This window comes from Perognathus longimembris, chromosome 12 (assembly GCF_023159225.1).
Source record: "Perognathus longimembris pacificus isolate PPM17 chromosome 12, ASM2315922v1, whole genome shotgun sequence".
Taxonomy (NCBI): Eukaryota; Metazoa; Chordata; class Mammalia; order Rodentia; family Heteromyidae; genus Perognathus; species Perognathus longimembris.
In genome coordinates, this window is record NC_063172.1 from 13,325,790 (window position 1) to 13,339,362 (window position 13,573).

At 43.0% G+C, this 13,573-nt stretch overlaps 1 protein-coding gene across 4 annotated transcripts in view; it reads right to left on the minus strand.

Annotated features, from left to right (window-relative positions):
• Positions 1 to 629: 629 nt before the first annotated feature.
• Positions 630 to 13,573, minus strand: part of Tbc1d31 (TBC1 domain family member 31) — a 48,121-nt gene continuing 35,177 nt past the window's right edge. For 2 of the 4 annotated variants that reach the window (XM_048359166.1, XM_048359169.1), the window contains 6 exons: positions 10,375 to 10,467; positions 7,441 to 7,581; positions 6,330 to 6,524; positions 4,049 to 4,187; positions 2,871 to 2,963; positions 630 to 971 (listed from right to left, as the gene is read on the minus strand). In XM_048359166.1, the coding sequence (XP_048215123.1) occupies positions 838 to 971; positions 2,871 to 2,963; positions 4,049 to 4,187; positions 6,330 to 6,524; positions 7,441 to 7,581; positions 10,375 to 10,467 (795 nt within the window). In that variant the 3' untranslated portion in view covers positions 630 to 837. Of the gene's footprint in view, positions 972 to 2,065; positions 2,286 to 2,870; positions 2,964 to 4,048; positions 4,188 to 6,329; positions 6,525 to 7,440; positions 7,582 to 9,921; positions 9,997 to 10,374; positions 10,468 to 13,573 lie in introns of those variants that run through there. The other 2 variants (XM_048359167.1, XM_048359170.1) reach the window with 2 other exon arrangements.

The following is a 13,573-nucleotide window of genomic DNA, read 5'->3' on the forward strand; positions in this document are numbered from 1 at the left end:
CTACAGTTGATTCTGACAGGCAGAATCAGTATTTTGGGGTCCAAATGCTTTTTGGGTGAGCTAGGAGTTTCTAGTCCCTCAAAGTGTCCATCCCACTAGGTTTATACTTTCTAACTTCTGTTGGGAAATACACACAGCCCAACTTGAAACACCTAGGACCAATAGGGCCGGGGAAACAAACTAGAAAAGGAGTGCCTAACCTAACAACAGCACTTCCCATAGCACTTAACTCTAGTACTTTGCCCCTGGGACAAAGAGAGCACTTTGCTGACTGAAAGCACTTGGTTCACCACAAGATTATCCTCTGTGCCCCCAGAATGAATGTAGGGGTCCTATCGTGTTTCACACCCTCACATTGCTAAGTGCTGAGCCAGAAACACCGTACACAGCGCTTCCATCAAGTGTGTGAGCCGCTTCTTCCATCCTTTACTAATGGGGAGTCTGAGAGTCTGGAAGCAGGTTCATGACACCAGGCGCAGCCCCGCTGGGCCGTTCTGGGGGCCTAGAGCCAGAGTCGGTGGCTGCTGAGCACTGAAGAAGCAGAGCCGGAAGGACAGGTCACGTACGAAGAGGAGATCCCGCGGCGGGCTAGGGCAGGGGAGCTGCGATCCAGCCAATCACAGCGCAGCTTTAAGAAGACTCTAAAACATTTATTGGGAAAAGCTCAGGAAGCCATTTATAAGCCCAAAAGTATTAGAATGAAATAGAACACATAATTTTCATGTTTTTGTATATAAAAGGGTAGTCTTTAAAAATTTCTGAATAAATAATCTAAAAATAGGTGTCATTGATCCATGGTAAATAGGTATCTCTCTCCGTGGGTCACGGTGGCACCTTCTACGTAACCAGAAGGCTGCGGCTGAGTTGTCTGTTCTGAGCCTGCGCAGTGAGTCTCTGGCGGAGGTTTCTCACTTTCTTGAGAAGATTCTCTTCCATGCCATTCCATTCTGCTGTGCTTCTCCTTAGGGAAACTTGACACAAAATGTAAAGTTACTAGTAGATGAATTTGGTATATGCTGTAACAATCAATAATGAAATAACTGAATATTGTAAAAACCAAACTTCGAACAAAAAGCCTAATGGATTCCTTGACCCCCTGGGGTGCCACTTACCCCACTAAATACTTGTTGAACTTCCTCTTAGGACTTACTGGCAGGTTAGAACTTACCTGATTGGGGCTAGCACCTCAATTTACACATTAAGAGCAGCGTTCAACTGAGAGAGCGCGTGAGTTCTTCAAACCAGTGCTCCCTCCCTCTGCTGCCCAAATGGACAGGTGGGAAATGTGGGCCCGGACTACCTAGCCAGTAACACCAGCACTGAACGCCTCTGGCAGCAGCCAGCTGGGGGAATCCAGAGTCCAGGCTCAATGACATAATTCATCTAAGAGGAATGCCTGCTTCACACTGACTTGAGGAAGAATTTGGGGAGGTGAAGAGTATTCAAAAATCTACACCTAGCCTGGTGCTGGTGGCTCACGCCTGTCATCTTAGCTACTTAGAAGGCTGGGACCTGAGGGTCGTAGTTTGAAGCCAGCCAGGGCAGGCAAGTCCGTGAGATTCTTATCTCTAATTAATTTCCAAAAAAAAAAAAAAAAAGCCAGAAGTTGAAAAGCACTGGCCTTGAGAATAAAAGCTCAGGGACAGTATTCAGCCCCACATTCAAGCCCCAGGACCAGCACAAAACAAAATAAAATTATATATATATATATATATATATATACACATATACATATATATGTGCATGCTTTTATGTGTGTGTACATATACATACACATATCTCTGAAATTTATATATAAAACAGTGATGTTCTATTTCTGAAAAACTGCTTTCTTCCCCCAAGGGAAAGTAACTTTCATGTATTTTCCATTTTGCTGTCAAATGACCTAAACTTAGTCAATTCCTTCACTTCATTCTGGAATGTAGAACCGGCTAGTTAAAAGTTTAGCTTCACGTGTACAGTGGTGTGTGCCTGTAGTTCCGCTGTTCTGGAGGTTGGGTCGGGGGTGGGGAGCTGCTTAAGTGATTCTGGAAAAATAGTCTCAAAAAATTCTAACTTGAAAAACATTCTGGCATTCAAAACAGAGAAGAGCTGGGAAGCCCCTGTACCTCATCTGACTCACAAATGACTTTTGGCTTAATTCTTCTTCGGGCCCAGAATTTATGGATACATATAAAAATACAATTTGGCAAAAATACTTTACAAAATACTGGAATCTCGTGACTTGTTATCAGCAATGTTTCTAATAAAACTCACCTCCTGGAGACTTTGTCCAAAACTATGTCCTAAAATAATTCACAAGACTCAGGAAATTCTGCCTGATCTCTTCAGCAGCTTACTGAACGTCAGTTCCAAGCCATGTCCCTTCCCTCCTTTTTCTAATAAATAACAGACTTCACTGTGGGGATTGCTGGCTCTGGGGGCTGATGCTGTGTTGGTAAGGTGTTCCCACCCCGCCCCTTCCACCATCGTGGCTTCCAGTCGAGGGATGGACGCAGCAGAAGCCAGCATGCGCCCCCTGGGGTTGGCAGAGGGCACCGGGCCTAGGGGAAGAGATTTCTCGCTTCACAACGATGTGGAAGCCGTTGTATGGCTCTTGTTATGCCCTCAGCCAGGGGCGAGCCCCGGTGCCTGTTCTGGGTGGCAGTGCTGGGCTGGGCTGGGAGAGGGAGCGGCAGGGAGGTGTGCAGCAGACCGACTTTCCTGGGGCTGGAAGTTGGAGCCCAGCCCTGCTGCCTTCAGCTCAGGTTTCCCACTGCCAGGCCCTGGGAAAATGGCATCAGCACGCTAGGAAACCAGTTGAGCCACTTTGGTTGGCATATTGTGAAATGCAAAATGACAGGTGAAATCCTTCTTATTTATCAACTCACCACGTGTTGAGGGATTTACTTCAGAAATGTCAGTTAGTTGTGAAGTTCTGGGCAAAGAGCCCGAGGCTGCCTGCTCCCTTTGCAACCAGGCTTCTAGAACACAAGGTAAAGATGATGATGTTGAGGAGGGAAGTCATATTATTAATGGTAAGTGGCCCCTGGTGAAAACTATCATTCAAGAGACAAGGAAAATAGTAGATAAAAATCAAGAGCTAGGGCTGGGAATGTGGCTTAGCGGTAGAGTGCTCGCCTTGCAGGCACAAAGCCCTGGGTTCAATTCCTCAGCACCACATAAACAGAAAAAGTCGGAAGTGGCGCCGTGGCTCAAGTGGCAGAATGCTAGCCTTGAGCAAAAAGAAGCCAGGGACAGTGCTCAGGCCCTGAGTGCAAGCTCCAGGACTGGCAAAAGGAAAAAAGAAATCAAGAGCTAAGCTAGTTTGGGTAATTGTTTCAAACACCTTCAGTTAAAACGGAAACTAACAAACAACAGAAATACAGATTTTAGCCAGGCGCTGGTGGCTCACGCCTGTAATCCTAGCTCCTCAGGAGGCTGAGATCTGGGGATGACGCTCCAGCGCCCCTGTGTGAGCTGGAGGCCCCTCTCCTGTCTCAAGGGCCATGGGTGGTCCTCTAAGCTCCCTTCCAGGCCTCAGTCACATGAAAGCTAGTTTCTTGCTTGTAGACAGCCTTGCTATGTAGCCACAGCTAGTCTTTAACTCATAATCCTCTTGCTTCAACTTTCCAAGTGCTGGGATTACAAGTATATAGCACTATGCACAGCTTGAATAAATTTCTTATCACACAGCAATACAATACCATTGTATACTGTAAATAGGCAGACTGTATAGATACGAATTACATGCGAGTGAGCCACTGGTGGCCAGAAAAGCATCTATTTACACACACCCATGGAAACAAATCCCATTATGGAAGATGGAGAGGACGTCGGGAACCAGGGAGGACGGCTGACGCTTTTCTCTTGATCGGAGCTGTTTTTGCAAGTGTCACATCTTCAACCGATTCCCCCACCCCCCAAACCGTAATGATTACTACTGAGTATCTCTGAGAAGTGATTCACTGAGCATCTTGAAGTAAAAAGGCCAAGATCCAAGTGCGGGGTCTGCATTTAGGGGGGCGTCTGTGCGAGCAGCTAGAGGGAGACACTTGTAGAGACTCACCTTTAGAAACTGGCCTTTCAGCATGCTCTAACGCAGCACCCAGCTCCTGCTTTAAAAACCAGTTTCTAGACGCGTCTGAAAGGGCAGAAGCTTTCTTTTCTGATCTCAAATGAAACTCCTTTTCGTCAGCTTCCTTCCACTGCACACAGTGACAGAAAAGGATGACTGAAATGGAGGAAGGCAGACCGCCCTCCCCAGTGACCCGCCCTTGGTGTCTTCTCCTCGTTCCTTCAAGGTCACGGTGTGCAGGGCCTGCCTGACACTAGGGGAACTGGGTACCACGGTGGCCCCAGTGGTGGAATAACCTTGGGAGCAGAAGCCCCTTTTCTATCGCTCAGCACCTCGGAGTGCTGTGAAGCAGAGGTCCTGACCGCCACCGAAGTAACAACTCATTTCTATAGGTTTCAAATACGAGACGAAGCTAGCTTTGCATTAGTAGTGACAATTAACCTGTTTAATTCTGATGTCATGCCTTACTAATAAATAAAGCCTATAAAACTCAAACAACTAAGTCTTTGATTAGCTTTACAAAGATAAGGCCATATAGAAGTCAAGTGATCTTCATGAGGCCCTGTTTTACCTGAAAATGAGTAAACAGCCATCTTAAGATGAGCTCAGTGGAAAACTAAGATAACTAACTACCTTAAACTACTAAACCATCGCCCATGGTTGCCAATGCTCTGGAAATGCTATAGCTTTTACATATGTGATTTTTAGGAACAGAGACCAATGCATTAAAAACAAAAGATAGCTGGGCTCCGGTAGCTCACACCTGTAATTCCAGCTACTCAAGAGGCTGAGATCTGAGGATCACAGTTTGAAGCCAGCCTGGGCAGAACACACTGTGAGAGTCCTATCTCCAATTAATCACCAGAAAATCAGAAGTAAAGCTGTGGCTCAAAGTGGGAGAGCACAAGTCTTGAGCATAAAAGTCCAGAGACAGTGCACAGACTCTGAGTTCAAACCCCACAACCAACCAAGAAAAACAAAAAACACACCCAGAACACATAGAAGGGCAGGAAGGACCAGGGAGGTCCATCTACACTGTGATTTCCCAAGGCCATAGGCAGTTAACTTAGCTTTAGAATCCAGGACCCTTGACAGAGGATTTTTGCCTAATGCCAAAAGTCCTTACAAGGATTCTATCTTCTCTCAAAGTACTATTTCCCCCAAAGTATAGCAGCACCAAATTTTACAGTCTAGCCTTAGTACCAACAATCCTGACCTCGAGGAGAAGGCTTTCACCACAACTTTCCTGAGGCAAAGCCTAGGGCTCACCCCCACCTCTCGCGAGGTTTTCCCCCGTTGTTGAATGTAATCATTGTAAGACAGGGTCCTACATCACTGCAATGAGGCAGTGAGAAAATAAACCTGGGATCAGGCTGTGATGGAAACCCATGGTGAGAAACAGCCAGCGTGAGCTACGAGCAGAGAGAAGGCAATCCCGTCAGTTACTCGAGCCTGCTCTCTCCCCGGCTGGTCCACGGCGTCTGTGACCCCTGGCTGAGAACCCGAGGGCTGGGAGGACCCACCGGAAGCTGTGCATATGCGACACAGGCTCTCAGTTGTCTCTTTAGGTTCCATGTCTATTCCTCATTTTCTTTGGGATCATCATACTCCCTGCTACAAAATACATTTCTCGGCTGCCTTTGTAGCCAAATGCAGCTAAAATGAGATATGGAACTCCTGGCAAGGAATTAAAAAGGAGTCGGCTCAGATGGGAAGTAGAACATCTTACACTCCTGCTCTTCCTTCTTCCTGCTGTCTGGACTATATGTGCGATGGCTGGAGCTGGAGTGGTCATCTTAGACGATAAAGAATAGCTGAGGATGAGGGCCACACACCAGGAGTGAGGGGCAGAAGGAACCTGGACTGGGAAGCCGTGGTACCAACCTAGACTGCCTACCTCTAGACTTCCCTTGAGAAGAATAGCATGCCTCTCCAATTTCTAGTCAGTTATTTCCACTTGGTTGTAGCAGCTACAAATACTTTCTATGCATTGAAAATCTTATAAGTATCTTATGCAAGAAACTATATAAATTAAAGTAGTAATATTACCCAACCAGGTAGAACAAACCTAGGATATACAATATAAACGTTTTTAGAAAACATTTAATTATTTTTAGTAAACATCAACATTTGATGACTTCTCTGAGAAACACCCATTAAAATTAGATGATCTTTTCCAATAACAATTATTTGGCCAGATACTTTAGCATTTGACTATGTACCAAAAATTCAAATGCTTCATGTAATAAAAAGCTTATAACATGGTTCCTACCTTCTTAGCTTCCTCCTCCACCATTGCATTTAATAGCTCTACTTCCTTCCTTCTGTTTCTCCGGAGGAGTGTGGTCACTTCCTGGTAGCCTTCATTTCGTTGTAGATCATCACATTTTTGTTTATGTAAAGCGTGAATTCTCCAGTCAGTATTCAGGCATACTTGCTCAGCTTTTGCCAAATTTTCTTCAATTAACTAAGAGAAAAGTTGAATTTGAGATACAAGGTTAGATTATTTCAAATTGTGGAACATTCATTTCAATGTATGCAAGTGTCTCTAACTCTGGTGGCCTGGCCTAATCACTTGGGAGTGTGTAAAACAAATGGACTTCCAGGATCTGCCACAAGCCAATTAAACCCATCTCCACAAGCAGCCTGACACTGGCACTTTTTTGTTGTTGGTCATGGGGCTTGAACTCAGGGCCTGGGTGCTGTTCCTGAGCTCTTCAGCTCAAGGTTAGCACTCCACCACTTTGAGCCACAGCACCACTTCTGGTTTCTAGTGAGACAAGAGTCTCACAGACTTTCACGCCTGGCTGGTTCCAAACTGAGATGCTCAGATCTCAACCTGCAGTGGCTGGTATTACAGGCATGAGCCACCAGTGCCCTGCTCACCCCCCACCCCAACTTTAAGACACCATTTCTAATACTTACTTGACTATCCCTATTTTTACTGGGTAACAGTTATTAATATTTCACCAATGATTCTTTGAAGTGTTGATTGATTTGCCAGGCAAGGACCTGATGTTCTGCCACCTTATTCACTAGGGACAGTTTCTGAGTCAGAACACAGCAGGAGGCTAGCATTTGTAAAGTTACTATTTCCCTGTGGACACACACTATCTGACTATCAATGAATAACAAATAAATAACGCAGAGTAAAGCTCTAGGAACTTTGAAAAATAAAGCAAAGGAATAAATGTTCTCAACTTCCTAAACTTTCTTTATTTGATCTCTTTTGGGAAGTGGGGTTAGTACCAGAGGTAGAATGCAAAACCTTGTACTTGAGCCATAACCCTCAGCCTAGTTTTATTGTTATTCTCTTTAAAAAATGATCTTTTATGTATACAGTACATTTCGTTTGTTTGGCTTTTTCTTTTTCTTTTTTTTACCTTCTGAGCATTTCTGCTCTGAGTTTGGTCAGTTTCTATCAGCTTATGAAACATGTGCTCTTCAAAATCCACTTTTTGTCTGTAGGCATCTGCATCTTCTCGAAATTCTTTTGCGAAAGCCCCTAGGTTTCTAGTAAGATTCTGTTAAAAAAAAAAGGCCAATTTAAGTAGTAATAACAATAATAAAATACAAAGCAACTTTCCCCTTTTCAGGCTACTAATATGCTATGCATACAACTAAAAACTAATGATGGCAGATGCAAGAGTTCAGGCCTATCATCCTAGCTATTCAGGAGGCTGAGGCCTAAGCACTGAGGTTTGGAGACAGCCCAGGCAGACAAATCAGAAAGATCCTTACCTTCAATTAACTAGCAAAAAGCCAGAAGCAGAGGTATGGCTCAAGTGGTAGAGTACCAGCTGTGACTGAAAAAGCCAAGCAAGAGCTAGAGGCCCTGAGTTCAAGTCCTACTAAAAAAACAAAACAAAACAAAAAGCCCAAACCCAAATGGTACCACTTAATTTTCAAAGTAGAAAGCAAATAGTGGCACTATCGATGAAAATGACAAAGTAAAGACTTGTGAAGATTCTCTTCTTCATGAAACCCCTGAATATTGGCAAAATTTGTCACATCCAACTTGTTCAGAATTTTGGAAATGAACCAAAGCGTGTAGCAATCTGGAGAGCCTTCTTGATTCACTGACGTGGCGGAACCACAGTGAGAACAAGCTCCCCACTGCCAGAGGTCACCAAATTCCCACTCTCACCGATTCTGAGCTCTGCATTGGCCCTGACCACCAGCCTCCCGGCAGCGGAGGGTGAGAGAAAGACAAGGCTAGCGCTCCTTCAGAGCTTCCCACAGAGGGCTAGGGGCACGGCTCAAGGAGCGGAGCGCTTGCCTATGGAGTTGAGGACAGTGAGTTCAACCTCCGGTACTGCCAAAACTAAGCAAAGGCTTCCTGGAAGTTCCCTGCCAAGGCTCCACACCCAGGCTGCCTCCCGGGACCTCACTCAGAACTCACCCGGGGTGAGAGCCAGCCTGCCCTCTGGAACATTCGTAGAGAACAACCGGAGGACACTGAACATCTTGTCTGGCTGAGGCAGTGGTTATGGCGAAAGCAAACAATAGGATGGGTAACCAAACAGTTTAAGGGGAAAGCTGGGGATTTAGATGACCACAGGACTCCCACTTACTTCCAGGAGAACTCATGTGCATGCGCAAGGCTGTGCCCAGGGCAAGGGCTGTGCGTGCTCAGGACTCAGAAGGACTGAGCTCTCACTTCTGGTTACTGGTGAGGTTTTGCATAACCACCAGGTGAAATCTAAGTGAGCACTGTGAACTGTCTTGCTAAACATCATGCACACGCATATGCACACGCACACGTGCACACAGAGCCTCTCAGCAGGGCTTTCTGGTTCAAAGCACCTAGTAAGAAATGCTCTGTCCAATTACTAGCTGACCACAAGCAAGCCAAACAGACTTCAATGGCTACACTCTACAAAGGACAGAGGCTTTACAGAATTGGTTTGAAAACGTCACTAAGCAAATAGCCAGAAACTGCAGGTGTGTGAGGCAACTTGATTTTCATAACTAACATATTAACACAAAAGGTTTTTAACAAAAAATGGCATGACTAAAAACACCAAGAAAGTATGACTGATACATAATGTAAGTGCCCGGGGTCTGATTCTCAGCACCACAGACTAGAGAAACAAATGTAGGCGTTAGCTTAGTCCAAGTGAATTACGTTTAATTCAAAATCACAGGAGACTGACTCCACTGGGCAAATTGCTAATCCTCTGCTCACTTCTAGAAGAAATTCAGTGTGGAAATTTAAAGTGTTACAGGTATTACTAAATGCTATGTTTCAAATATTACAAAAAATGAACAACAAACAATAAGTGTGTGACCTGGTATGAATTTGCAGATAAAGACTAATTTCAAACTCAACGTTGACTTTAAGAAAGCTGGAAAAAAGTAAAGACTTATCGTTTTAACACTAAATAAATAAATATTTTCCCCAAATAAAAAATGTTGTATTAACACCTTTTTCTAGTGACTTAAAAACTGACTTCCGGGGCTGGGGATATGGCCTAGTGGCAAGAGTGTTTGCCTCGTATACATGAGGCCCTGGGTTTAATTCCCCAGCACCACATATACAGAAAACAGACAGAAGTGGCACTGAAGCTCAAGTGGCAGAGTGCTAGCCTTGAGCAAAAAGAAGCCAGGGACAGTGCTCAGCCCCTGAGTCCAAGGCCCAGGACTGGCAAAACAAAACAAAACAAAAAACAAAACTGACTTCCATGTCCTAAGCAGATATTTGCTGATTGAATGCCAGAAGATTCTAATATAAAGTACTATATGGTTTTTGTCTCATTTACCTTACAATACTCCTGGAAATTTCAGGGTGACTATCCTTTGTGTGAAATGCTTGGTATTGAGCATGTTTCGGATGGACTCTTTTGGATTTTGTATACTTGCATCGACTTCTGGTTTTGCATCCTCTTCCAGTCTGAAATGCTCTGAAATTTGAAATGTTTGGGGCATCAAGTTGGCACCCAAAGAATTTTAGGCAGAGCACTTCATACTTTTTCTTTTTTTTTTTTCAAATTAAGGACAATTCATTTTTATTAGGATAATTTCATTCACTATTGCATAGCTATAGGGAAACTTAGTAAACTGGTAAGGAGAAAAAAATCCTGAGGCAAAATCTGGGGTTTTCATCTGGTGCTTCAGACACAAGACTAAGCTAGTACAGAAATGTGAACGGAAGAATTACAACGAACTGTACATCCAGACATTTTGGTAACTGTATAATTCTGGATGACAATATATTCTGCTTAAACATGGAATGAAATGAATACTATAAACCATGAATATAGTCTAAAAAGTGTTTGTACAAACTGTGCTTTTTCTACATTGGAAATAATTTATACCTTCTCATAAAGTCTTTTTTGTGATTCAAGCTCCAGCTGTCTCATTTCTAGTTCTCTGGCTGTGGTAGCAATTTCCCGATCTCTCATTTGTACCTAAGGGCAAACATCAGACTGTGAATACCAAAAATAATGTACAAAACACTTAAAAAAAATATATAGGTTCTTACTCCTCCTTCCTCCCGCTCCCAAGTGTTAGGATTATAGTCATGTGACACCAGGACTGGCTTACAAAGTATTTAGTAGACAGTAATGTTGTTATATGGACATTTATAAAACAAAAAAGCCAGGAATTATGGGATTTTTGGTTGGTCTTGAGGCTTGAACTCAGGGTCTGGGCACTGTCCCTGAGCTTTTTTGCTCAATCTAGTGCTCTACCACTTTGAGGTACAACTCCACCTCCGTTTTTTGGGTGGTTAATTGGAGATCAGAGTTTCTTGGCTTTTCCTGCCCAGGCTGGCTTTGAACCACAATCCTCAAGTCTCAGCCTCCTGAGGAGCTAGGATTACAGGCATGAGCCACCAGAGTCCAGCAGGAATTATGTTTTTAAACTAGAGTAACTAGTAATATATTATGATTCACTGAACAATTAAGAAATGACCTGGGATAAGCTTAATTTTAAAAAGAAAGCATAACTACCATGTGCTATACCATCTGTATACATAGAGTAGAAGAAAAGGGGTGGCTCTTCATTATTAGAGTAGCCAATAATGAAGCAGAAAAACTTGAATAACTAAAATTTGAGGGTTGGTTAAAAATACAGAATGTTTATTTATTATTTTATTTTATTATTGGTGTGTGGCTTGAACTCAGGGCATAGGTGCTGTCCCTGAGCATTTTTTCCCCCTCAAGGCTAGTGCTCTATCACTTTGAGCCACAGTGCCACTTCCAGTTTTGTGGTGGCTAATTGGAGATAAGAGTCTCACAGGCTTTCCTGCCTGGGCTGGCTATGAACTGTGATCCTCAGATCTAGGCCTCCTGAGTAGCAAGGATTACAGGTGTAAGCCACTGGCAGAATGTTTAATCCTATTAAATATAACTTGTACTTGAGTTTTTAATTATGCTTTTAAAAAATATATTCAATCTGATACCTAGTAACTACAGGTTGAAATTTATCTTTGAATGTTCAACCAATATGTGCTCTGCTCAAATTCAGTTAGTTCAGAGTTCTCCAAAATTTGGTTACTTGAAAGAATTTTTTTCCTGTATCACAGAGGGTTTGGATAAGGCACTGTCTAGACAATTTTAAAAATAATCTTATATATTTGGCTGCCTAAACAACCAGTTACAAGGGCTGGGAATGTGGCTTCGTGGTAACTCTACCACTCTTGCCTAGTATGCATGAAACCCTGGGTTTGATTCCTCAGCACCACATATATAGAAAATGGCCAGAAGTGGCGCTGTGGCTCAAGTGGCAGAGTGCTAGCCTTGAGCAAAAGGAAGCCAGGGACAGTGCTCAGGCCCTGAGTTCAAACCCCAGGACTGGCAAAACAAACAAACAAACAAACAAACAAAACAACCAACCAAACAAAAACTAGTTACCAATTTGGATTAGAATAAAGTACACACAAAACAAAACAACAACAAAACTCTTAGTCATCTACCACCACGCATTTATTTGGCAAATATTTAATAACTGCATTACTACCTTTGATATTATCATGTGTTAGATATTATTGGCTAAATGACAAGCTACCAAATGCTCCTAGTAGGAGAAGCAGCAAAAATAAAATACAGTGGGATGCACAAAGAAACACATCCAAGGGCTAAAAATTCACCTTAAGGAGGTTACTGCAAAAGCAGCTAGCTCAAACTTGAGTCTGCAAAGCGACAGCAATAGTGCCAGGAGGTGGAGGACACCTCCAGGAGGTTTGGAAAAGCATCAAACGGTTTTGAGGAATTTCAGCTACAGCTCTTTCGCTTATACATTCTGAGACACACCAACAGCTATGTGCTAGAGCCGAAACAAATGTACTGTGCTTGCTGCTGGCAGCTGTTTGCAAGCGTGCGTGTGTGTGTGTGAATTTGCACTTAGTCTTTCCTGCAGGAGCCTGGGCTCAGCTTCTGGAGGCAGGTGGGGTGAGAGCAGATGGGAAAAGGAAGCTGGAAGGAAGGAGGCTACGAGGACTTGCAGAGGCCAGGAGGGCAGGGAGAGGCCTCATCAGGATGCTGAAAGTGGTTCAGGATTCTCTGGCTGAGAAACACCTTGCCCCATCTTAAAGGGTGTCAAATAAAGGTGTCAGAATTCTGAACCTGCATTGCTCTTGGTTGAAGAAGTACATTTTTTAATAGTGAGATACGAATATGACTCATTAGATAATTTTAAATAATTACATTATAAAACAATTAAAATTAATAAATGTAAGTTATTTTTACAACCTAAATGTCCAATAGCAAAGAGTTAAATAAGCTTTGGTATATGTTCACCAGTAGAATATACTCGATAACCACAAAAAAAAAGAAATAGGTAACAATCCGAAAGGATATTCAGCTATATAATTTTTCAAAGCATGGCACAAAAGATATATGGAGAAAGATCTCATTTTATATAAATACAGAAATATAAGTAAGCAAATAGATACTAATTGCATACTTAACCTTCTTTTTGGTATACTGGGTTTGAAGTTGGCCTTGTGATTGTTAGGCAAACACTGGCAAGCCCCATCTCCAGCTGTTTTGGATGGTTATTTTTGAGATAAGATGTGTCTTTCCTAGGCTTGTGTCTGGGCATGAGCCACTGATGTCAGACTTCCCGTCTTAGTTCGAGGAACAGGCACAAACCACTGTGCTCACCTCTCTCTTGAGAAGAGGTCTCATAAACTTTTCTGCCAGGACTGGCTTTGAACTATGATCCTACCAAGTTCAGCCTCCCCGTGTAGCTAGACTTGAGCTAAATGGCTCACTAGGAGTACGCCACTGGTGCCCGGATAATTAATTAACTTTTGTTTTGAAGGTTACCCCTGGAAATAAAATGAATTTAGCAAGAATTCACATTTAATCCTACCTATCTTATACTCGAAATCTTTTCATAGTGGCCATGTACAAATTTTTGTACTAAAAACTTTTCACCATTATTGTAATAGCTATCTGGTACTGATTTTTTGGTTTGTTTGTTTTTTTCAGTTACCAAGGACACTAGTCAACTTGCCTAATCTTCTTAGTATAAATATTTTACCATTAATGAGATACCAAAGATAATAAA